We start from the raw sequence: 25771 nt of genomic DNA, 5'->3' as shown, positions 1-25771 counted from the left end.
AATGTTGAGTGAGGCCTGAAAGATGTTTACGTGCTCTATTTAAAGATGCATCTAGCTATGATACTTGTGATCAGAAGGGTTTTTTGTCGGACTGGTTTCTCGAGGATTGTCACCAGTTTACAAACAGTAAGAAAAGAATCCCCCCCCCCCCCCAATTGGTTGATCCACTGATTCATGGGCTTGGTTTATTTAGAATTTGTGCGTGTGTAAAAGTGATATCTTTCTTTAAATAAAAAGCTCTGAGAAATGCTTTGATAGAAATTGTTTCAACACAAACCTGTGGTTTTCCACATACACAGAAATGTTCAAGTAACAAAAACACTGTTTCTTTCTCCCACCTCACGTTCTAGATTGTTAGTCAGAAAAAACATTTGTCTGAAAGTCAGGAAAAAGCTGTAAATCTGAAGAAGGATTTGGCAGAGATGCAAGAATGGATGACCCAAGCCGAAGAAGAATATCTGGAGAAAGATTTTGAATACAAGTCCCCTGAAGAACTAGAGAATGCAGTGGAGGAAATGAAGGTCAGGAATGTATTTTTTCAGCTTCACTTCATGGAATTTTTATTTTTAAGACACAAATGGAAAAGCAGATGTTCAACTTGAGATGTTCTACTTTCACTTTCATGAGTTACCCTGATTCTGCTCTCATCTGAATGGAGAGTGAAACTCTCACTAGCATTTGCAGGAGCAGAGTTAAGATGAGGCTGGATATTTTTGATAGTCCTATCCTAAGAGAGCATGAAGTTGTGTTCCATACTTCACACTTCCATTAACTAGCGTTTTCTTGATTACAGAATGACTTACATTTAAAAGACGTCTCAACAGTGTCCAACAATAATGCTATCATGTAGAAAATTCTAGCACAAAATGCTGTACTTCACATAGCAGAGGTACTTGAATTTCATAAAACTGTCTCTGAAGCCTGAACAAAAACAGTTGTGGGACAGTCTCTATTTTTGGAGCCTCTGGGTTGTTTCTGTGCAGACTAGTTCACATCTGTGTTTATCCATCTCCCAGCCATCCTCCTAGCTGAAGGTTCGTTAGGGCAAAATTCAACAACTGGTAACATGATTTCTCTGGACCTGACCACTGGGAGCTGCTCTGTACTTATCCTGTATGCTACCAAGCTCCTATGAATCCAATTGGATTGAAGGATTTTTTTTGGCTGTCCCTTTTGCATGTTTCTCCAGCCCAACCACGGGTGTGCCTACTGTGGGAGAGGTCCCAAATCTATATTCACACATCCTTTGTAATTCCATCCTTTTTGCTAAATAACTTTAGAGATAATTATTGAGCTCTGAGACTTGCAACTTTTTGTAAATTCACCCTACCTTTCTACCTTTTCTTCCCTGATATATTTATTTTTAAAAACATCTAAGCTCTGGTTTCTACTTTGGTACATTTCTATCTCAGGTCACTGAATCATGGATTTTTCAGTGAGCAGACCTTAAGTGGAAAATATGTCTGTATGGTTATGATTGTTTAATAGAACGTGCATATTTGTTAACATCATTTGAATTCTATGTGAGTTAATGCTGAATTTTTTGTGTTCAGACTCAATACTGGAATAAAGATGAGCCTTGGAATAATATTCAGCAAACACACCTGTGTGATTAAACCACTGATTTTTGGTTTGGATGGTTAATAGTTGAACACATGGGCTGACCGTGTAATACGTTTCTTTGGGCAGAGAGCAAAGGAGGATGTATTGCAGAAAGAGGTGCGAGTGAAGATTCTCAAAGACAACATCAAGATGTTGGCCACCAAAATGCCATCTGGTGGTCAGGACCTGACAACTGAGCTGAATGTCGTACTGGAGAACTACCAGTTACTGTGCAATCGAATCCGCGGGAAATGCCACACTTTGGAGGTATGAGTGATAGCTCTCAGCTTAGTAAAATGGAGGTAGGTGGCACAAGAGGAATGGAGGAGAACGCTGAAGATGTCAGATTGTGTCATTAAATAAAATAACTTCTGCATAAACATGTTTTGCTATAGGAAAATCATGCTTTCCAGGATTTCTTTTCCTTAGGACTATGTCCCTAGAATCCACAAGAAACCACCCAGTTTTACTTTGATTGTCTGTGTGTGTGCTGTAATAAGCACTTCTGTGAATAAGTAACCTTGTTCCACAGCTCTGTTCTCCATCCATGTCTCTTCCAAAAAGACAAAAAAAATCTTCCAGAGTAAAGGCTGAAATACACTAACGATGGTGCTAATTAGAATGGATTGATTATGGTTTTGGGCAGGCTGTGTATGTCCTACCTTTCAGGAGGAGTGTCTGAACTTTGTTATATATTGCTCTGTAGTTACAGATTTTTCTGGCTAGAACTTACCATGGCATGGCATATTTTTGAAGATGTTCTACCTGTGTGTTTTAGGTGAATATATCTATAACACAGAGTATACGAGCTTTTCACAATATATGAACTCTCCCCGCCATTCTGTATTAATGTGAATTTCGCTGTTACTTTTAGGAGGTATGGTCCTGTTGGATTGAGCTGCTTCAATATCTTGATCTAGAAACAGCTTGGCTAAATACTCTGGAAGAAAGGGTACAAATGACAGAAAATCTATCTGATAAGTTGGATGCTGTCAATGATGCTCTTGAGGTATTGTAGTAATTCTATTGGATTAGCAATTTTTCAGATAGCCCTATTTTAAAAACAACGAAAGAAATCTACACTTTAGTGGCATTCTGGAATGTGTACTGAATGTTCTGATTCTTTATGTCAAATGAACACATTACTCTGAATCTGGAAAGGATAGCTGTAAGATCCAAAAAGAGAAGATGAGCTCAGCTGTTCATAACAATTGTGCCAGACTTGCTATCATGCAGAGATAAAATTGTGTGCTGTCTCCTGCCCTATGTGAATTGATTAATTCCTTCTAGCTCTATAATATGAAATAATGGTGAATACGTGAGAAGTGCTGTGAAATTTAATTATCTAAAATAAAATGACCACTGTATTTGCCTGGTGCAGTCATGGATTAAGCCATAACTAATTCATGCTTTTAGATTACTGCCAAGATATTTGAAGTGTAAAAACTTCTGTCCATGCAGGCAAGTTTTCACCTCTGAAAAAGCAGTAATGTCCAGTGTCTTGATCTTTATAACTTTCTCTGCTAATTAGTCCCTGGAATCAGTCCTGCGTCATCCAGCTGATAATCGAACCCAGATTCGAGAACTTGGGCAGACACTGATTGATGGAGGGATTCTTGATGATATCATCAGTGAAAAATTGGAGGCTTTCAATGCTCGCTATGAGGAATTGAGTCACTTGGTAAGAATTTGGGGGCAGGGTTCAAGGAGACTTAGAGTTTTTCAGCTCAGTGGTCTGAAATGATTCCTGTTAGATTGTTGAATTCACGGTTGCAGGATTGCAATGCAGGAAGAGAGGAAAAACCTTCACAATGTTAGCCACTTTGAATTTGGAATAATGTCCTAAGCAAGATACATTTTTTTTTTCACCTGATTCGATTCCTGTTTTGTTTTGCACGCATATGTGCACTCCCACGCATCCTCGATCTCGTGTCCGCTTGCATGTTCTCTCTCTCTCTCTCTCTCTCTCTCTCTCTCTCTCTCTCCCTCCCTCCTTCCTCCTCCTCTCCCCCCTTTTTTTTCCTTCTCCTCTCTCCTCTACATACCAGTATTTTTCTGGATAATTTTGGCATGGGGGGGGGGGGCAAAAGGGGGATTTCAATCTCAAGAGGACGGCAGTTTACTAACCAGGTTAATCTTCCTTTCCTATTACCATAAATACTGGTGAGCTACTCACTAAACTTAAAACTGAAGAACATGAATAGTTGATGTTTTTACTTTTGGAAATGGTTACAAAAAAGGAAATAAGGGGGGAAAAAAAGCTTTCTTTTCATTCCTCATCTCCTTTTATATTGTCTCCTTCTCCTGCTTTGGTCTCGTCTCTCCTAGATTTACTAGGAAGAGGAAGGCTAGCTGTATTTGAGGTTGCGTAAGTTTATATAATTCATGGTCTGTGTCCTGGTAATAGAGGCCCCTTCCAAACTGTGGGACTGGAGATTTTTTTGAAGTTACCAAAGTGTAGTAGGAGGAGAGAGTTTCAGTTTATCATCATTATAAGTCAGATACATGGATGCAGTGCCCTCGGCTAGGGGCTGCATGCTGCCATTGAAGATACGGTTTGATGGCTTTTTTTTTTTTTCAAGTACTTTGTTCCTATATTGGAAAAAAAACCAGCAAAAAAATGTCAAATCCTCCCCCAAAACTAAAACTATCTGCTTTGGTACTGATAGATTAGGTTGCTTATTATGTGCTGCATCTGTATGTGTGTTCCTATGAGTGTGCATGCACGTTGAATGTGTGGAGAACTTGCACTCTCATGCGAGAAGCAAGGTTTCAGAGGAACGTCAAAGTTCTGATATTGAAGGGAGTGATGGAGGAAGGAAGGAACTGTGACCCTCTGCTTTCACATTTTAACGCAGAGAGAGAATTTATTGGTCTGAAAGAAAGTGTACAGGTTTACACATCAAACAATATTAAGTTGTAGTGTGTCATAAAGTCCCTGATTCCCATAGAATAGCTATTTTTTGAAACACGGCTGTTTTTAATAGGATACTTTCTTCCTGTTGACTGAAGTGATAAGAGAAAGACTTGTCTTCAGCATCTCAGATGTAGCAGCAGCGCTCTCTTCCCTGTTTGTTTATTATCAGTTACTGGAATACATCCCACAGGAGGCTTCAAAAGTGCTACCTTTGGGGCTTGCTTTTGCTCTTTTTCTAGACAGTCCTTATGGTGTAGGTTCCCCTGCACTTCCACCTTGTTTTGAGAAAGACTTTCATATTCTTTTTACTGAACAACTGCTCTATCTCATGTTACCTTTCTGTCCTGCTCAGGCGGTGAGCCGGCAGATCACCTTGGAACAGCAGCTTCAGACTATGCGGGAAACTGACCACATGCTGCAGGTCTTGCAAGAAAATTTAGCAGAGCTGGACAGACAGCTGACGTCTTACCTGACTGATAGGGTAGATGCCTTTCAGATGCCCCAGGAGGCCCAGGTAACGCAGTAGAGCTTTTCACTGCAAAGCATTTTGAAATGTCTCTTGACATTGCTCAGCCTAGATCTAATTATGAATGCTCCCTTTCAATCCTACACTGACGTGCTAGGTGACATCTTCGGTAACCTGAATTGTTCACCTGTTTTAAGAAGGATGTACTGAATAACCATCTCAATGGCTTTCAGTTTAGCAAGCTGTCGCTGGAGCTAGTGTACTTCAAATAAACCTGGTAGTGTTTGGTTTTACACAGCAAATTTACTTCTGCTGGGTAATAAGTAGTAACTAAACTCTTCTTCCCTCCGTGCAAGACTATGTAACTTTTTTTTTCCCTTTCCTCTATTTTTCTGACATGGCAGAAAATTCAGGCTGAGATTGCAGCTCATGAATCCACGTTAGAGGAGCTCAAGAGAAATGCTCGCTCTTTCCCTCCTGCTTCCCCTGAGTGCAGATCTCCCCGTGGTGGAACTCAGCTGGATGCTTTGCAGGTGAAAACACTCAAGTCATACTAAGAATTTAAGTTTTAAGAACTTAAATGTCAGTGTTTTCAATTACACACTGCTATTGTCAGCCTGTACATTGTTTGGTGTGGTCAACTGAATCTTGAAAACAAATAGCATGCACACATTCATCCTTTCGTTAGGAAGCAAGCAGCACTAGATAAATTACCTAAGGAAGCTGAAATCCATCAGTATCGTGGGTGAAGTGCTGAAAGTCAGAAAGACTCTTTATTTTACTAGAATGGATACTTTGAAAGTGTATGATGCAGAATTACAGCTTTGTTGCACCATAAGCGGAGTGAAATGAGTACTGAATTGTGGTGGCGTGAGAGATAAAATAGAATCTGAGTGCAGGTGCTTTCAATTTTTTTATTTTCCAAAGTGCAGATACTAATTTAAAACAAACTTTTAACATAATATTCATTAAAACAGAGAAAACTCCGGGAAGTATCTACAAAATACCAGCTTTTCCAGAAACCAGCCAATTTTGAGCAGCGCATGTTGGATTGCAAGAGGGTGTTGGATGGTGTAAAAGCAGAACTTCATGTCTTGGATGTGAAGGATACTGACCCAGATGTAATCCAAGCTCATTTGGACAAATGCATGGTAAGTATGCAGTGTTCTCAACTCAAGTTTGGGGTTGTTTTTTTCTTGTGTGATTCTGTCTAAGTTTTCTCTCCTCAGGAAATTTTTGCTTAGTTTTAAGTCCAGATGGAAAAGGAAACACTGTTATAACTTGTCACAAAACACTAACAGGACAGTTGCTAATTAAAAGCCTGTAATGCTTTTGGATGAGAATGTGACTATAAAAGTAATGGATTGTTAATCACAAGACATATGGGATGCAGCAGCCGATTTTATAAAAATTCATCTCTCTGGCTCATCGTTATGTTATGGAAAAGCATTGCTCTAGGGGCAAGTTTGCTTGGTTCTTCGTATTTGTTTTGCTAAAATACTGCACGTAAGATCAAGCACAAATCACAGGGTCAGCACTGACAACTGTTGTGATGTTATGGAGCAAACACTGCTAAACTATTGGGATAAAATTTATATGTTGTTATAAACATTTTAAAATAGAATAAAATATGGAACATCAGGATACTGAAGTCTACTTGGCAGGTATTTTTCTCATTACCCACTGTTGCCTGTTTTGCTTTGCTCTTGATCCACAGCTCAGAACTCAAGTGCATGCTAAGCATCAGGTGCCTTGTAGGCCCCCAAATCAAGCAAAATAGGAAAATCTGAACTGTGAACTATGAAGTAATCACTAATATAAATATTTGTTTTTTAGAAGCTCTATAAAACCCTCAGTGAGGTGAAATTGGAGGTTGAAACTGTAATCAAGACAGGAAGGCAAATTGTACAGAAACAACAGACAGATAATCCCAAAGGAATGGATGAACAACTAACAGCACTGAAATTTCTTTACAATGACTTGGGGGCACAGGTGAGAGAAATTATATATATGTGCATAAAAATTCCCTTCTTTATTATTTTAATGTCAGGTGCTGTTTAAGTTTCTGATTCTGCAGCTGATACTGTGTAGGCTAGTTGCTGTATCCAGGATCAATCAGTTCAGAGGTTAGAGACTGTGCATAGCAGTCTTGCAGCTATGCAAGATGCCTGTGATCACAGCGTGTTCTTGAAGATAGGTGGCCTTGAAGGTAGTGTTTGTGCGCTGTAGCATTTTCATGTTGTCTGTGAACGAATTTAAAACTGCTTCCCTGATGCCAAGTTGTCCTCGGTGTGAAATTTGAAAATGCGGGTAACCCTACATTTCCCAAGAATTGCATTAAATATGAGTTTGGATAATTTTCTTAGTAATAGAATAATTATTTATCCAAGTTACATAATTAAATCCCCCCTACAAGGGTTTACGCTCCCCCTCCCCTCCAATACCTAAATTGAGACAGAAGTCCAAGCAGACTCAAGGTTATTAAGTGTTTTGTGAGTGAAGCTGTGAAGTGGCCAAATGACGTTGTAAGAGTATCTTGAAATGGGCCCTAGGAAACGTTTTATTGTTATAAAGTGGAGAGCATTCAAAAAGGTGTGGATTCCAGTGGAACCTGTATATCTATAGCTCATAAAGCATGCAGACAAAAAATTGCGGAGACAGAAAGGTAAAGTTGGTTGTGGTATAATGTTATGATTGTGTATGTGTGTCTGAATTTTATTTTTTACAAAGAGTGTATTATTTTGAATAAATACATGCAAACACTAAGGTGGAGGATAATTTTTGGAAATATCAGTTGATTCTGACTTTCATGGTTGGATTAATTCTCAAGTCCATGCTCAAGTTAGACCAGACTAATTGTGTAGTCAGTGTGAGATAGAATTGATTATACTGCAACAAACATGAAATTCTGTGTTCTCTTTACTGACATCTTTTCAAGGGCAGACTAGATTTTCAGTGAAATTTTTTCTTTACATCTTCCTGCTATGAGGTCTGTTAAAATACACCAAAAGAAACTGAATTTTATATACATAACAGTAACTGACTGGATTCCATGTCCTTTTAGTTTAAGGCTCATAATGGATGTAATTTAAATTGGTGATAGTTACTAAGTATAAATAATTGGCATGTATGCGTCTATGTCTCTTTTTAGTGAGTCTTAATTTAAAATTATTCTAGTTCTAAATACTCTATTTTATAACCAATTTTTCTTTTCAGGGTTCTTCCCTAGTACAAGATAGTTTTAGAATACCAGGTTTTTAATCTACTTGAGTAGATATTTTAGCTGGCTAGTGTTTTTATTTATTAATTAATTAATTTATTTTAAATCAATTTCTGTTGTCTCTTTTTGTAGGTGACAGAAGGGAAACAAGACCTCGAAAGAGCATCCCAGCTGGCACGCAAAATGAAGAAAGAGACTGCCTCTTTGTCAGAGTGGCTAGCTGCCACTGAGGCTGAGCTAGTGCAAAAGTCCACTTCAGAGAGTTTGCTTTCTGATCTGGATTCAGAAATTGCCTGGGCTAAGGTGAGTATGCTTTAAAAATATATAGAATAAATTAATATTTTCATTTTTTAACATTAAGGTAAAGCTATCTGGAAGAGACTGTGAATTTAAATCCCTGTAGGTTCTTCCAAAATATCTTGCATGATGAAATTTTAGTATTTTCAGTAGATCACATGCAGTACTTCATTGAAGCTACTCTGTTTCATCTCAGGCATCTTAATTCAGAAACTTGAAGGACCAGTGAAATACTAAAGATATTACTGCATATTTGGTATTAATAGATATCTCAGTAACTGACTGTATCTCTAACAGAGTTCATAGGTACAATTTTATTAATTCTCAGTAAATATAATTTTCTGCTATATCAAAAATTCTATTAGTAGCGTGAACTGAAACTGTATTAACTTTTTAATGAAAAGGGGAGTTTGTAACTTTTCATTGAAACAATCTACTTTGTCTTCAAAATTGTGAGTCTGCAAAACAGAGCTCCAATGGTTCCTTATTTTATTTTTTATCTTTAATTTGGAGCTTTTCATAGAAGTAGAAGAATGTGTTCTAATTATTCTAAAGCAAAGTGCATATTTGCTCACACTGTGGAAACTTGTGCATGTAATAGTTGCAGTTAGCAGCAAGTGTCAGTTGATACACTGCAGCAGTACTGATCTTTCCAGTCTCTGTTTTCTGTTACCTTTTTTCTTTTGCAGTAGCATGTACAATATTAATAAAACAACAAAGCATACAAAATTAAACGATTATCTGATTATAAGCTATTCTCACCTAGTTCACTCTGACTTAAAAATTATTAACACTACGCTTCTGCCCTGGTAGTCTCCCTGAAATTTCTTTCCAAATGGGCACATAAATAGTTACTTAAGCATATTCACTATACCTTTGTAAGCAATGCAAATAATTCGTGAACTGTTATACTGCACCACCAGGAGGCCAAACCCTTTACGTTACATATAAAGATGTCCTTCCTGTCATGAGGTTTTCCAGAGGCAAGTCTGAAATGTAGTAACTTGAGTATTACTCTCTCTAAGATATTGCAGTTAATGAATTATTTACTTAATGGATAACAGGATGTTCAAGGAGCTCCAGACACTATTTGTGCTTGTATGGTGTGTGGAAGAATGCAGTTATTGATATCAAAGAGCTTTTTAAAGGGTCAGGTAGTATCAATGGTTATCATTGATCTTGAATCACAAGAGATTTTATTTTCCATGTGATAATCAATTACTAATATTCAAGAGATAGTGTGTTATTTGAATTCTATGTTAAGCATGCATTCCTGCACAGAAGGTCACTTTTCTAGATAAATAAAACTTTTTGAATTAGAGATGACTTAGAAAAAAATACTTGAGCTAAATATCCTTCCCTGCATATGTAAGCACAGCTAATATAACAATTGTGCTTTTGTAATATCTAGTAAGCAAATCAAACATACCCGGTAACAGGTGTTGGGTGTTTTCAAAAGCATTCAGGCTCGGCCTACCACTTTTCTCATTATTTCCAACTATAAGAGTGCATCAACGGGGGAAGGTATGGACAAATGCAAAGCATCTCTGATAATCGAAATCTCTGTGGCACCTGACTGTGATAAAGGACTTCTTAAAACGACACCTATAGTCTGATGTATTTGCTTAAAATACTTATGTAACGAATAGGGACTGTGAAGATGGTGTAAATCAACAAAACAAAAAGGTCTCAAGCTGTGTTGTTCAGGACACTTACCTGCATTATGCTTTTAGAAAGAGAAATTTATGTCTACTGAGAGCGAGTATAAATAGAAGCTGATTTTACTTACCTTGGATTTTCTCCTGGGAAGATCATCTGTTGCACTATTTATTTCCCATGGAAATAAAATCTGGCTCCTTTGGGTTTGTGATCTAGAGCAATTTGCAGTGTGCTGTTAATGGTTCCTCTTGTTTCAGAATGTGCTGAGAGAGCTGGAGAGAAGGAAAGCTGACCTGAAGAGCATCACGGAAAGCTGTACCGCGCTCCAGGCTTTGGTGGAAGGGAGTGAGACTTCCCTGGAGGAGAAGCTTTGCGTCCTTAATGCTGGCTGGAGCAGAGTTCGAACCTGGACCGAAGACTGGTGTGACACCTTGTTGGTGAGTTGCGTTCGTGACAAAAACATTCAGGGTAGTTCTCCCTCCTCAGCCTTGGAGGAGCTGCGGCTTTTATTTGGCTTACTTTTCCATGATGTGAAGCTTCCATGGTGCCTCACATACTTTAAGGAATGTAGAATGGATTTATGGTTGCTATGTAGATGGAGAGTTGAGTTGCGAGGATATGTGAAATGAGGAAGGTGAGAAATTGTTCTATGAGTGTTTCATGCTTGCTAATAGGCATCAGTACACACTATTGTGTGCTCAGTAGTAGTAGTGGGTAGTGCTCAGTGCATAGGAGATAAAAACTCCCACCTGGATGCTGCAGTGATGAAACTATGTAAATATCGCAAGCAGGCAGTTAACTTGACCGAGAGAGAAATAACCTGCCTAATTGTAGAAAATAAAACTGTTAGTTTAATTTTATTTTCTGTTGTCTTTATTATTATTATTATTTTTTCCTCTCCCTCTCCTGGCTTCAGTGCTAGGACTCTTCTGGGTTCTTACACTCCCTAGACTCTGTGGTGTGACTTCCTCTTTTCCATGTGCATGTGTCATCTCTCTTCCCCCTTCAAGAAAATCCAGAATACATTCAGTGAGCACCTTTCTTATCTGTCACTTTAACCTCCTCACCTTTCCCTTTCCCCCTCCCTTTTTATGTCATCACATTACATTTTAATCTTTTGTCCTTAGTTGCAAGTGTATCTCCTTTTCCCTCGTGCCTGTTAATGTTTTATTGCTTTCCCTTTAGCTATACCAGTAGCGCTAGCCTTGTTTGTCTGGTTGTTAACGTTTAGTTTTTAACTGCTGCTGCCTATTTTCTACTGTTCTCCCAAACCTATTGCATAGAAGTCACTTCCTAAATTATCCTGAAAAAGCATTTAGCATTACACACAGCCTGGATGGATTATGGCTTGTAACACAAGTTCAGACAACTGCTAGGAGGGGGTTTAGTCGTTACTTGGTAATCACTGACTCTGCAAAATTAAAAAAAAGAAAAAAAGAAAAAAAACGCATTATGGAGGCGTTATTTCTTTCAGTAGCAGGTTAACCAAGAGCTCAGAAGTTGGATCTCATGTTGACATAATCTGCAACTTCTTATAAGCTCATGAAATTTTTATTTCAGAGTAAAAAATAAAAGGAACTAGCCCAAAAAGATTAGTTTCCATGGGGTTGCTTCTCCTTATTCAGCCTGGAAGAATCCTCTGTGCCAGTTCGCACATAAACAGAGCATTTTTCTGTGTCGATAGCCTTCCTCATGGCCCACACAATGGCTATTTAATGGACATTTGATAACTTCCTAGTCCTGTTCAGCAAAGCACTTGGGACTGTCAGCCTATTGCTGTATTGGACAGTGTTCAAGTGTTGAAGCATATGCTAACTGTGACTTGAGGCCAACAGCGTCGGTTTGGCTGAGTAAATGGAAGACTGAGCATATTACAGCATAAGGCTGTAAGTTTTGCTAAACAAACATGAAACGAACTTCAATTGATACTGGTATCAAACTGATGTTTTCCATATACTTAGGGTATTTCTTCATTGTTGAAGTAGTTATGATATTCCACCATCAGAAGCTGCTGATATGGGCTGAAGCTGCAGAAACTTCAATGTAAACCTAGAAGATGAGCCCTGTGTTATCCCACCCATTTCCTTTTGCAGATCATGTAAGCAATTTCATAATCTGGTGATGTCCATTTTAGGAATAGTCAGCTTTACCCTTGTTTGTAAGTGCTCTAAGACTGTTCCACAATTAAAACCATTCTGGTTATAAGTATTTGTTCTTGCACTGACTTTTTCTGTTATATTAAGTTGTTCTTTCTGTAGGTGAGGATAAAAATTTCTTGATGTTGATATAGAGAGCAATCAGCCTACCTCTTTCCCCTTCTTCGCCTTCTTTTGGTTTGTTAAGCTAAAAAAGCAAAGCAGAGCAATTCTTTATTTGTGTAATAAGATCTGTGCTCAAGTGATCATCCTGGTAGTTCTCTAAATCTGATAGCTCTGCTCCATCTGTTGTCAGTATGGATAACCAGAAATGTGCCGTAGTCGTCCTGATGCCCTTTCATGGAGGTGCTAACGGAACTGCCTCTACAACTATCTGAAGTCTCTCTGGTCGTGTATCCTATGGCTGTACCTCCTTTTTTGATAGCTGTGTCACTTTGTTAGCTAAATATAGCTGCTACTTCAGCTTTCTACCTTTATTCATTTTTTTCCCAAGCTGATCAAGTTTCACATGTGGACAGCATTCTTGCAAATTAATCTTCAAGTTCTAACTTCACCTTTTTGTGTTATGTCTTTCATTCTATTTCTACCGTTAACTTAGGTATAATAGAAAAAGCAAAGCAAAATTCATTTGTTCTTTTTTTTCTTTCTTTTTTTTTTCCTAGGCTTTATTTTCTTTATTTCCTCATTTCTGTTTCTGAATTCTTCTAGCCCTATTAAGGCACTTTTTTTTTTTTTATATATTATTGGTTTTTTTGTTAATACCTTCTCTGTGTGAGAGTTTTGGAATTTCCCTGTATCAGGTAGAGAGAATAATGTATTATTTCTGTTGGTAACACATAACCTTACAATTTTTGACATGATATGAAAGCAGACCTAGTTAATGTGTCTATAATGTGGATGTTTTTGTTAAAAGGAAGAAATATTTTAGTGGAATAAGTAAAATATAATTGTAATTTGTGGGTTTGGTATATTCCCCCAGAAAAACCACCCATACATAATGGGTACTGTTGTATCTGCTAGTAATAACTAGAAAACAGTATGTTCTGTGAATGCTTTTTGTTAAATTGACTGTGAGTACAGATGGTTTCTCTGTTTCTTTTGAAAAGCTAGCTACTGATCTTCTCTGATTTTGGTGCATGTTTTGATGAGTTTTTTTTTTACAGAAACAAGAGAAAAAGGCAAACAAAAAATACAAGAGAGTTGCTGTGGTCTGATGGTAATGCTGTAATACATTGGCTAGCTGTAATTTATTGGACAAGCGGTGTCAGTTACTTCTTTGTTTCCCCTCCCTGTTATTTAGGAACAAAATATTGAAGGATCTAGAGTGAAAATTGAAATCTTGTAAATATTTATTGATGGTGAAACGTACAATATAATTTTCGTTATTTCTTCCCAAGGTATATCCGTAATGCTTTCTATTCCATTGTTCCCCTTTTTACTCAGAATGTTAAAAGCAGGGGTTTTTTTTCTCACATAGAGGCACCTTCCCCCCACCCCCAATCCTTTTCCAGAATCATCAGAGCCAACTGGAGATCTTTGATGAAAATGTTGCCCACATAAGTACTTGGCTGTATCAGGCTGAAGCCTTGCTGGATGAGATTGAGAAAAAGCCAGCAAGCAAAAAGGAAGAAACTGTGAAGGTAGGAAGTGTTTTTTAAGGAGGAAGTTGTTAAATGACCACTTTTGTATTCTAAACAAAATCAAGTCAGGTTTACTTTACTTTACCCCTGCCCCCCTTCCATAACATAACCATTTGCTTTTTCTTCCACTTCTTAGCGTTTAACGTCTGAATTAGATGATGTTAGTCTGCGAGTATATAATGTGCGTGATCAGGCCGTTATCCTTATGAATGGTCGAGGGATGTCATGTCGTGAACTTGTTGAACCCAAGCTGGCAGAACTAAACCGTAACTTTGAGAAGGTCTCTCAGCACATCAAAAGTGCCAAGGTGAGGAGAAGAGAGCCACAAAATATGCCTGGGATATCTATACCAAAATAAGGAAAAATAGCTTTGGGGACAGAGATGATCTCCAGAGGTCCCTTCCAACCTAAACGATTCTGTGATTCTGTGTGATCCTTATATGTTAAGACAGCATTTTATTGTTTTCGATCCTGAATTAGTAGTAGAACTTTATATACTAAAAATGGATTGACTCATTTTTGAGAATTGTATTCTGAAGTTACCTAAGCAGCAGGTGCTGCCTCGAGTTGCAAAGGAAAGTTTACAAATAATTGGCTGTTATCCAGGTTGAGAAAAATGTAATATTGCAATACATATTTATTGAACATCAGACCAAACACCTTAAGCTAATGTGACTGGAGATCGTTTGATTGGTTTTGTTTTTCCTTTTTGTTTTAAGGCCAATATGTAGAGATCGGGGTTTGAAGGTAGAAACTTGGCAGTACCTATCAACGCTTTGTCTAAGCTAACTTTCAGTGTTATATCAAACAACTCTTGCAGTTTTATTATACAGATATCCAGTGTCCCTACAAACTGGAATGTTAACAATTGAAACCAATACTCCATTGAAATGTGTATGACATCTCAGACTAAATTCTCATTTTGAAAAACTTTTTATTTTGTTTTGCAGATGCTTGTAGGACAAGAACGACTTCCTGTCATGTTAGAGCCCCGTGAAGTTAGGATGGCTTTTCCAGACCTGGACAAATTTGAGAGTGACATACAGAACATGCTAAAGGTTGTGGAAAAGCATCTGGAGTTGAGTGAAGAAGATGAAAAGGTTTGTGAGTCCTGCAAGAAAGAAAACTGGCTAAATCTTTCTTTTGTGTTCAGTTCAATGTCACATTTCTCTTCACTTCCAGAGGAAATTCTTTTGAGAAAATTATTTTAAGCTAGGAATCAAAAATGAAGGGAATTTCTAGGCTACTGGAAATATTGCACAATTTCTGCATGCTTTTCCCATAGTTGCTTCCTCTCCTTGGCTGGTGCCAAGTGGTAACCAGTACTGTTTCAGTCTATATGTTCATCTCTGAAATGCCTGTACACCAATGCACGCAGCATGGGGAATAAACAGGAAGAGTTAGAGATCTGTGTGCGGTCTCAGGGCCGTGATCTCATTGCGGTTACAGAGACATGGTGGGATAGTTCACGTGACTGGGATGCTGTCATGGATGGCTACGTGCTTTTTAGGAAGGCGAGGTGGTGGAGTTGCTCTTTATGTGAGGGAGCAACTAGAATGTATGGAGCTCTGCCTCGGGATGGATGAAGAGCAAGTGGAGAGCCTATGGGTAAGGATTAAAGGGCAGGGTAACATGGGCGACACTGTTGTGGGGGTTTACTACAGGCCACCTGATCAGGAGGAAGTTGTTGATGAGGCCTTCTACAGACAGCTGGAAGTAGCCTCACGATCACAGGCCCTGGTTCTCATGGGAGACTTCAACCACCCTCACATCTGCTGGGAAGACAGCACAGCTAGGCACAAACAGTCAAAGAGGCTCCTGCAGAGCACTGAGGATAATTTCTGGACCCAGGTGGTGGAGACGCCAATGAGGAGAGGTGCATTGCTAGACCTTGTACTAACGAACAAAGAAGGTCTAGTTGGAGATGTGAAGGTTGGAGGCAGCCTTGGCTGCAATGACCATGAGATGGTGGAGTTCAGGATCCTGCGAGGAGGGAGCAGGGCAATGAGTGGGATCGCAACGCTGGACTGCAGGAGAGCAAACTTTGGCCTCTTCAGGGACCTACTTGGAGGAATCTCATGGGGTAGGGCCCTAGAAGGAAGGGAGGGGTCCAGGAGAGCTGGTTAATATTCAAGCATCACCAATTCCAGGCTCAAGATCGGTGCACCCCTCTGAGGAAGAAGTTGAGCAAAGCGGGCAGGAGACCTGCCTGGATGAGCAAGGAACTCCCGGCAAGACTCCAGCAGAAGAAGGAAGTCTACAGAATGTGGAAAAGGGGACAGGCCACTTGGGAGGAATACAGGGACGTTGTCAGAGTGTGCAGGGATGTGACAAGGAAGGCTAAGGCCCAGTTGGAATTCTACCTGGCAAGGGATGTCAAGGACAACAAGAAGGGGCTCTTCAAATACATCAATAGCAAAAGGAAGACTAGGGAAAATGTGGGCCCGCTGCTGAATGGGGTGGGTGCCCTGGTAACAAAGGATACAGAGAAGGCAGAGTTATTGAATGCTGCCTTTGCCTCAGTCTTCACTGCTAAGGCCAGTCCTCAGGAATGCCAAATCCTGGGGACAAGAGAGGAAGTCTGGAGAAAGGAAGACTCTCCCTTGGTGGAGGAGGATCGGGTTAGAGATCTTTTGTCCAAACTTGACATCCACAATTCCATGGGCCCTGACAGGATGCACCCCCGAGTGCTGAGGGAACTGGTGGATGTCATTGCTAGGCCACTCTCCATCATCTTGGAAAGGTCCTGGAGATAGGAGAGGTGCCTGAGGACTGGAAGAAAGCCAATGTCACGCCAGTCTTCAAAAAGGGCAAGAAGGAGGAGCCAGGAAACTACAGACCTGTCAGCCTCACCTGAATCCCGGGAAAGGTGATGGAGAAGCTCCTCCTGGAGGTCCTCACTAAGCATGTGGAGGACAAGAAGGTGATCAGGAGTAGTCAGCATGGATTCACCACAGGGAAATCATGCTTGACCAACCTGATAGCCTTCTGTGATGGGATGACTGGCTGGGTAGAGGAGGGGAGAGCAGTGGATGTTGTCTCCCCGGACTTCAGCAAGGCTTTGGACACTGTCTCCCCTCACATCCTTGTAGGGAAACTCAGGAAGTGTGGATTGGATGAGTGGACAGTGAGGTGGATTGAGAACTGGCTGGATGGCAGAGCTCAGAGGGTTGTGGTCAGTGGCACAGAGTCTGGTTGGAGGCCTGTAGCTAGCGGTGTCCCCCAGGGGTCAGTCCTGGGTCCAGTCTTGTTCAATATATTCATCAATGACCTGGAGGAAGGGACAGAGTGCACCCTCAGCAAGTTTGCTGATGATACTAAACTGGAGGGAGAGGCTAACACACCAGAAGGCTGTGCTGCCATTCAGAGGGACCTGGACAGGCTGGAGAGCTGGGTGGAGAGGCACCTCCTGAAGTTCAACAAAGGCAAGGGCAGGGTCCTGCACCTGGGGAGGAATAACTCCATGCCCCAGGACAGGCTGAGGGTTGACCTGCTGGAAAGTAGCTCTGCAGAGAAGGACCTGGGAGTGCTGGTGGACAACGAGTTGAGCATGAGCCAGCAGTGTGCCCTTGTGGCCAAGAAGGCCAAGGGTCTCCTGGGGTGCATTAGGCAGAGTGTTGCCAGCAGGTGGAGGGAGGTGATGCTGCCCCTCTCCTCAGCCCTGGGGAGGCCTCACCTGGAATACTGTGTCCAGCTGCGGGCTCCCCAGTACAAGAGAGGCATGGCCCTACTGGAGAGAGTCCAGCGGAGGGCTACAAAGAGGAAGAGGGGACTGGAGCATCTCTCCTGTGAAGAAAGGCTGTGGGAGCTGGGCCTGTTGAGCCTGGAGAAGAGAAGACTGAGAGGGGATCTCATCAACGTGTACAAGTATCTGAAAGGGATATGTCGAGAGGATGGGGCAGACTCTTCTCCGTGGTGCCCAGCGACAGGACAAGAGGCAATGGGCAGAAACTGAACCACAGGAAGTTCCATCTGAACCTGAGAAAAAACTTCTTCACTGTGAGGGTGACAGAGCACTGGAGCAGGTTGCCCGGGGAGGTTGTGGAGTCTCCTTCCCTGGAGATATTCAAAACCCATCTGGATGTGATCCTGGGCAATATGTTCTAGGTGACCCTGCTTGAGCAGGGAGGTTGGACTAGATGATCTCCAGAGGTCCCTTCCAACCTAAACAATTCTGTGATTCTGTGATCATGGTTTTATAAAAACTGCCATACGTAGGGAGCTTTGGTTTTCATTCCTCTTCTCTCCTTCTACTTAAAGCAGCTGTTTGTAAGGTATTGTTCCTGTAAAAATAATAGAGTACAAATCATTTTCTTTTGGTATTCAGCTGTCTTCTATTGCAATGATTACTTAATACAGCTGAGATTTTACTGTGTAGTTGACAGTTATTTTAGTCCTCTAATCTGGTGTCTTGTGTAGACATCTTTTTTTTTAAATCTAAATTTTAATTAATATTAGATATTGAATCACAGTACATAGATCAGCTCAATGTGATGGTACTGTTTGTGAGATGAGGTGCAAATAAGAATACTGTAATATGGCTCATGGAGATGGGAACTTGGATTAAAATTTGTGTTTTTACAGATTCTAATCTGGGCTCTGCTATTCACCTGTATAAAACTCACATACTTTTGTTTGCATCTTGACCACAATAGACGTATTGGCTACCAGCTTTGGTAAAGTCCTTCTAGGTTATCTTGTCTGCCTTTTTATGTATAAGCTGAATAAACTGTAAAACTGAGTCTAAAACTGTAAAAGTCTACTGAAAATAGTATATATATTACACAAAATAATTTTTAAAAGCCCTCCAGGGGACAACCAATTGTTGTAGAACTTGTGTTTCTACAACATGTTGTACCATTTTATTACTTTCTTGCTGGTCTACTTTTACATTTTATTATTCTCGAGGAGTATTTTGAATAATTTAGAAGTCATAAATGGAGCTGAAGTCATAGTACGCTCCTGTTGTGGATGGCTGCTGCTGCCTGTCCGAGTGAGCTTCCTTCAGGGCCTCTCTTTGTGAATTTTATAGAATGACTGAGGAGGATTTTAGGGTTTGGTAGTTTTGGAGGAGAAGAATGTCTCTGCTTGAATTTATTTAGTTGACATTTGGATTAAAAAAAACCTTTTTGGTACTGTTGTTATTAATAAATAACATCTGGGCAGTGATAAATTCATTTTGGAAACCATAGCTGAGCTTTCTGTAGATGACTACAGACTCTTGTAATTGTAGCTGGATCAAGAAAGAGCTCAGATTGAAGAGGTATTACAGAGAGGAGGGCAGCTGTTACAGCAGCCTATGGAGGACAGTAGGAGAGAGAAGATCCGCATACAGCTGTTGCTTCTGCAGACTAAGTACAACAATGTACAGGTATGATTAATTTTGAAATTATTATGGAAATTTTTAGTTACACCTCATTCCTGATACAGTCTTTCTTTTAGTAGCCCATTTACAATCTGTGTATGACTTTCTTTAGCTTATAAAATTCTCTAGGAAAAGTAAAATAGGCATATGCACATTCTGACTCTTTGAATCTCTGCAGTTCCAAAATATGAATTCTGTCATTCCATTCTTTTTAAAATTTATTTGTTCTAAAGTCCTTTTCAACACTTCACAGAAAGCTACCTATGTGTATTTACTAAACATGTGAGTGCAGATAATTGGGCATTTGCTTCACTTCGTCTTTACCAGTCTTCCTGCAAAGCTTTATCTCAGGCATACAGGGATGTGGAACAGTGGCTGCTCAGACACATGTGCGAACATATGCATGGAATTCTTGGCAGGAGAGGTAGAAATGAATGCGAGTCTTGTGATGAATTCCCCTCATCTTTTATAGCGGGTGTTATCAACAATTGCTAACTCTGGTATGTTGTGGTGCTTCCATACACATGCTATATTTAATATGTTTGTGAAGAACAAAGGGGATCCATATCCTCTACTTCTTTCACTTCACCTATACGATTTGTATTCAAGCTGGAAAGATGAGGTGCTGCTCAAAGGCAGGGTAAAACTATTAGATTGGCCTTTGTAACTATTTTGATACGCTTGCTGTAGATAGAGGAATAGACGTTCTTTTTTTCTTAAATGGCTTCTATCATTGCATGTTTTGGAATTTGCTTCTTCAAGTGAATCCCTCAGATATTTTTGTTTTTTCGAACAAATAAGACCTATCTATCTCTACGTTAATTCTCTCTCCTCATACTGTATTTTCCTAATACATTGGGTTGTAGGAGTGTAGGTCATTTCAAAGGAGGCAGGTGGTGGAACTCTCTCCAGTGTTTTCACAGTATAAGAAGGAACATGATAGTCTAATTAAATGGCTAGATGAGGCCGAGCACAGTTTCTCAGGGCTGCAAGGACTGGAAGATGAACAAAAACTACAGGTAAATGAGATTTTTATTATTATTACCTTTTATTTTCTTCTCATAAAGCAAATGGAATGAAGGTTATATATGAGTTTGAGAGATGGATATATTAGGGCTTTTGGCTGTTCTTTTGATACTTCCTTGGGAAGAAGTGTCTTCAAAGTGACTGCATTAATTTTTCATTTGGAAATGAACTGCATATACCGGTTTGGGATTTCTACATAGTAGTCATAGGTCCAAAAGATCCCAGCCATCAAGCTCGAGCCCTGGACTGTGGTCTGGGCAGTATGGTTGAATAAGGGCAGCTTCTGTTGTCAGTTGTGCACACAGGGATTATGCTCAGTTTTTTTTCAGTGCCCCTGGCCTGAATAGCATGATTCAGTTTCGAATTGGTGCAGGTATGATTAAAAGCCTGGTTTGAGCCCCAAACTCGGTGTCTCTGGATCCTATGGTAAGGGTAAGACATCTTAACTATTCTAATGCTTCCTTTCACTGCCTCAGCTGCTTACCCACGTGTGTTTAATATTACTGTACATAAGAAAGATTAATTTAAAAAATACAAAGTTGAAGTATTTCTGAGTTATGTGTCATAGTGTGCGTGTATGGGGGGGCGGGAAGGAACGAACTGAATTTCACAACTGATTTATTAGAATGTCAGGGTCTGATAAAAGTCGCCCAGAATTTGCCCTGAAAGCTGTATGTCTTAGTTGCTGATGATACAGATACATTCCATTCTTTTTAATATATATATATATTTTATTTAATTTCTCACTTCCATCCTGCAAAATACTTTGGCTGCATGGTAATTACTTTAATATTTTAAGCAATAAAAGCGAGGAATCTTGTGAAACAGTAAGTAATTTCTTGGACAAGCTTAGGGTTAGGCAATCTGTCAAGTACTTCTTAGTTTCTGGTTTTGAAGCTTTGTAATTAAACCAATCAATCTCTTTATGATTACTTTTTAACTTGGGACCAATTAATCGGGAGGCAGGGGTGGAATGTGGAATGCTCTGGCTCCTAGTGAGACCCATGCACTGCGAAAAACTAATGTGATGCTCTTCATTCACAGCTGCCGTGCTACATTACTTCAGCTGCCAATGACAGCCATAGACCTGTAGCAGACAGTCTGCTCTCCTCAGTCACATTGACTGTTCAGCGCCAGCTATCAAAATGAACCTTCTTTAACCTTCTCTTTAGAGAGACTTTTTTTAATTGTAAGCTTCCCATGTACAGCTTGGGAGACAGCTGGCCAGCAGAGATGGCCACAGGGTCTGATTACTCACCTTACATCTAACTGATGTGTCGGGTCTCCAGTAGTTGCTCCTGCTTGTTCATTGTGATACTTGCACATGATCTCCTTGGGACCTGACTGACGCCAGGAAATTTGGTTGAAGTTTGGTTGGTGGATCCATATATATTTAAAGTAAAACAACCTAATTCAGTTTTTTGTGTGACCATCAGCTGCTTAGAGTGACTCAATCACCAGCTTAAAAAGAAGAAAAGTGCACCTGAATGGTTCTTTGTTCACAGGTGCGAACAAGTTGTGCCATAGACTGGCCCTCCTGTAATCCATAAGTAATCCGTAACTTTTCCCCAAAAAGCATAATAGACAAATAAACATGTTTTCTTTACTATGGGAATAATACTTCTGGAATGATCTCACTGCAGGTTAACTGATCTTTCCTTACTTCCTGTAAAGTCCTTTTTGTTTAATGATATTGAGTCCTGCAGCTAATCCCTGATGTTGCTGGATAATGCAAATCCTAAATTATTGCATCTTGGTGTCTGGGCACTGAATGGAAAATACTGTGTACATTGGATTATAATAGCAATTACAAGGCTGTAGGTGGAGAAATGTTATCATTGCTCAGCATCAGTTATGCTGCGTAAAAACATCCTTACGCCTTCAGATGTAGTTTCCAATCTGGCTGAATCAGCTGAGTTTTCAGAAAGAGATCAGAGCAGTTTTTGTTACTGCTGTGAAACTCTGAAACTGCTGCTTTTGCTTCGTGTATCTGCACCTCCAGTCTTCTAATATTTGGGGAGTAAGCCAGTGTCCCTCAGATGACCTTATTTTACTTTTGTGGCTTGTTCTCTCGTCTGCTTTACTAAATGATCTTGAATGCTTGTGCTCGGAGGTGCTGCTCCTCCCCTGCCCCTGCAAAAGGAGAGATTGTTTTGGATGGACCCAATTGCTCAAGAATTCCTCTAGAGCCAACAGCCTGATTCCCCTATATCACTAGGAAGAATGCTAAATTTCCTTAAAATGACACCCCCTCCCAGTTTTTAACCTTCTAAGCGGTGCCTGAAGGACTGCCTCCCCTTCCCCGCCCCTCAAATTGAGTTTGGTCAGTAGGGATATCTAATGAATGATGGGGAAGAGGAAGCCGTGGAAGTATCCGCAGGGATCCCAGGCTGCCAAAAAGCAAATTGCAGTGCTTCCTACTCATGTCATCTTGTGGCTGAGAAACATTAAGTGAAATCCTGGCCTGCTGGTGTATAGCTGGCTCAACACCTCACCTTTATGTAAGGAAGGCATGGGGAGCACGGGAGGAGACGCTAGCATTTGAAGTGAACAAAACTGGCAAGGAATGAATTCTTCTCCCCAGTTTGGCTGCTGAAGATTTTCAATTAAGATTTTGTGTAATATTATTATTATTATTATTTTTTTTTCATAAATGAGTGCGGAGGAGAGGACTTGTTTATGGTGCTTAAAGATCCTACATATCCATATATGCGTTTGCTACAAGTAGGCAGATGAGGAATGTTCCGGATCGTGTATACTTCTGGGGATTATGAAGTTAGGTGTGTTTGAAATATTGGTAACTGTTCCACTTTGCAGGTACTTTTTGAATAATCTTTACTTTTCTAGCTATTGCATGGGTTGCAAAGCCTGCATCAGAAGTTTGTAGTGATGTAGTGGATCTCCTTGAGTTCTTTCTTTTCTAACATTGCTTTAGTATTTATTTAAATTGCTCTGATCTGACTTAGCTGGGAATGAAGGGAAGGAAAAATTAAATTGCAGAAGTAATTAGTTGACTTAGGTTCCTGAGAGACTTCTCCCTGATTTTAGGAAACTGTTTTGATGTGAAAATTATCATTTTGCAGATGGTGAGTGAATATGCTCCTGCACACAGTGCTATTTTTCTTATGCACTGGAACAGGAGACATCATCTTGAAGGCTCTTAAAGTATTATTCCCCTAGCAAAGAAAACATGTTTATTTGTCTGTTATGCTTCTTGTTGGGAAAGTTATGGATTACTTGGATTATGAACCATTAATTATGTTCTCAAATAGATTGCTTACTAACTGCATTAACACAGAAGAACAGAAAATTGGACATGAGATTTTGGCTTTGGAAAAGTTTTTTCTAGAAATCTGGTTAGGAAATACTTTGAGTATTGAGAGAGAAGGAGCAAGCGATAGCTTAAAATGTGGGCATTTTTGAACCAAAATTATTTGTAAACAGCACAACTAATGTGTGATGGTCTGAGATTAGATTGGATAAACACTTTTGGTTAAAATTTTTCTTAAAATTGTAGGGTAAACGATGAAATTTCATCTAAATTTTAGGACAGTATCTTCAAAAATGTACTTAAAATGAAGTTAGAATGTCTGCCTGAGTTGAATCTTTGTTTCTTAGGTTTTGCTTCAAAATGTGTAAAATATAAGTATAAACTGGGAAAGGAGAAGGAAAACCTGAAATCAAATGCTGAATTGCAGGTCAGACTAGATGGGAGAGAGTGGATTTTTTTATTTGGCTACTGAAATAAAACTATTTCTAGCAGCATTAGTTGAGAGTTCCTGTTTTTAGAATGTGCACTTGCAACTGAATATTCCCCAGTCCTACTTTTTCCTAGGATTTTTTTTGGAAGGAGAAAGCAAATTTACCTGCTCTCTCCTCAATAAAATTAAAATAGAGCAAGGCTGTTAGGTGATCCAGTCAGATTTTCTCATGAATAATCCTTGATTAACTCTTTATTTGTGGGTGCTTACAAGCATCAAGTTTTGCTTTCTTATGTTTTAAAAAGTGCCAGGTTCTATGAGGTTGAGGTGTACGCATTGCAGGAGACACTACTGTGTCAAAAATTTCTGCTCCTCCACTGGTCATGTTTATGTTGTGTTTCAGAAGCTGCCAGCCTGCAATGAAAGGTAAAGAACAGCTGAACACTTAACTCAGCTGTAATAAGGCAGTAAAACGTGCTTACAACACTTCCATATGTTCAGCCTGAGAAGAAGGGTTGCGAAAGGAGGAAATAGCATTTCAATGACTGGAGGCAGCTGGAGCAAATTAGTAATTAGGTGTGCTCTGCAGGAGCTGCATTGGGGCTAGAACAGCATCACAAGGAATTCATTGCTTTGAAGAGCAGCAACCTGGCCCGCTATGGTGCTATTGACAAAGCAAAGTTTCAATGTATTTCAGTATTGGCAACAAGTGGAAAGCCAGTTTGCACGCTAGCAGGTGCTGTTTAAACTTCCTGTGAGTTTTTTCATAAGGAGTGGGTGAAGCAACGTGTATGAAATAGAATAATAAAATAACTCCCAAGACCTATTTATTTGGGTGAAGTCCAGATTCTGGACTGCTGCCTGTGTGCGAATGAGTGTTCTGGCATATTGGAGTATTAGAAAAAACACTTTGTGAAGACATTGCAAGCTGCTGAGCTGCAACAGACATGCTGGTGTTTGTTCTAACCCAGTCTTGTCCAACACTATCTGTGCTGCTGCGGGAAAAGGTGTTTTCCATTGCGTGCACTTTGCATGATATATTTGGAACTAGGGCCTCTCCTTCTACAGGAGAATCACAGCAGTGTCTGAGCCTTGGGCTTTTGGTCCAAGTTTCGGTGATGAAAGCTGGCAAAATATATAGATGGCACATCAAGAAAATGTTTGTTTGGAGGGCATCAGGGAGCCTGATGCTAGACTCATAACTAAAGCACATGTGGTAGTGGATGATTTTTATTGCAGCTTGCTTGCTGTAGTGGTGCTGAATCAGAAGTTAATGCTGATTATTTTTAGGTGTTTGTGTTTCTGTATGCAATACTTGATTTCGTTAGACTCTGTTTGATACTTATGTGCGTATATATCATATTTCTTTGGTGTGCAATGAATGACTCAAGCACAGTATATTTTGTGGTAAAGGTCTCGTGGAAGTACAACTGTGTCCCTATTTTCAGTTACAGGGCGATGACTATACCTTTTAAAAAAAAAAAAAAAACCCTTTAGGAGTGCTCAATGCATGAAATGAAGGCCTGAATGGTGAAATCAGTTCAGTTGATTTTTTGCTGCAATGCTTTTTGCTTTTGAACTGCACGTGCTATGTATTTAGATTCCAGTTAATTTGAATGACATATTTGAAATGCTCAGAAACATGTGGAAGATGAAGATATAGAAAGGTGCTTGCAAACAGCTTTGTTAGGGGGGCTTAATAATTTCCTGGTTATCAGCTGT

General features: G+C 39.8%; 1 protein-coding gene across 8 annotated transcripts in view; it reads left to right on the top strand.

Annotated features, from left to right (window-relative positions):
- Positions 1 to 25771, top strand: part of UTRN (utrophin) — a 402533-nt gene that overhangs the window by 120063 nt on the left and 256699 nt on the right. For 6 of the 8 annotated variants that reach the window (XM_068938835.1, XM_068938836.1, XM_068938837.1 and 3 more), the window contains 15 exons: positions 351 to 521; positions 1690 to 1869; positions 2477 to 2611; positions 3134 to 3283; positions 4872 to 5033; positions 5390 to 5518; positions 5963 to 6136; positions 6822 to 6977; positions 8338 to 8508; positions 10419 to 10598; positions 13829 to 13957; positions 14094 to 14264; positions 14908 to 15057; positions 19191 to 19328; positions 20189 to 20341. In XM_068938835.1, coding sequence (XP_068794936.1) covers positions 351 to 521; positions 1690 to 1869; positions 2477 to 2611; positions 3134 to 3283; positions 4872 to 5033; positions 5390 to 5518; positions 5963 to 6136; positions 6822 to 6977; positions 8338 to 8508; positions 10419 to 10598; positions 13829 to 13957; positions 14094 to 14264; positions 14908 to 15057; positions 19191 to 19328; positions 20189 to 20341 — 2349 coding nt within the window. The remainder of the gene's footprint in view (positions 1 to 350; positions 522 to 1689; positions 1870 to 2476; positions 2612 to 3133; positions 3284 to 4871; positions 5034 to 5389; positions 5519 to 5962; positions 6137 to 6821; positions 6978 to 8337; positions 8509 to 10418; positions 10599 to 13828; positions 13958 to 14093; positions 14265 to 14907; positions 15058 to 19190; positions 19329 to 20188; positions 20342 to 25771) is intronic. The other 2 variants (XM_068938841.1, XM_068938840.1) reach the window with 1 other exon arrangement.

The sequence above is a fragment of the Struthio camelus genome, chromosome 3 (genome assembly GCF_040807025.1).
Source record: "Struthio camelus isolate bStrCam1 chromosome 3, bStrCam1.hap1, whole genome shotgun sequence".
Taxonomy (NCBI): domain Eukaryota; kingdom Metazoa; phylum Chordata; class Aves; order Struthioniformes; family Struthionidae; genus Struthio; species Struthio camelus.
Note: the sequence above shows the minus strand (reverse complement) of the source record. Positions and strands in the feature narration are given on the sequence as shown.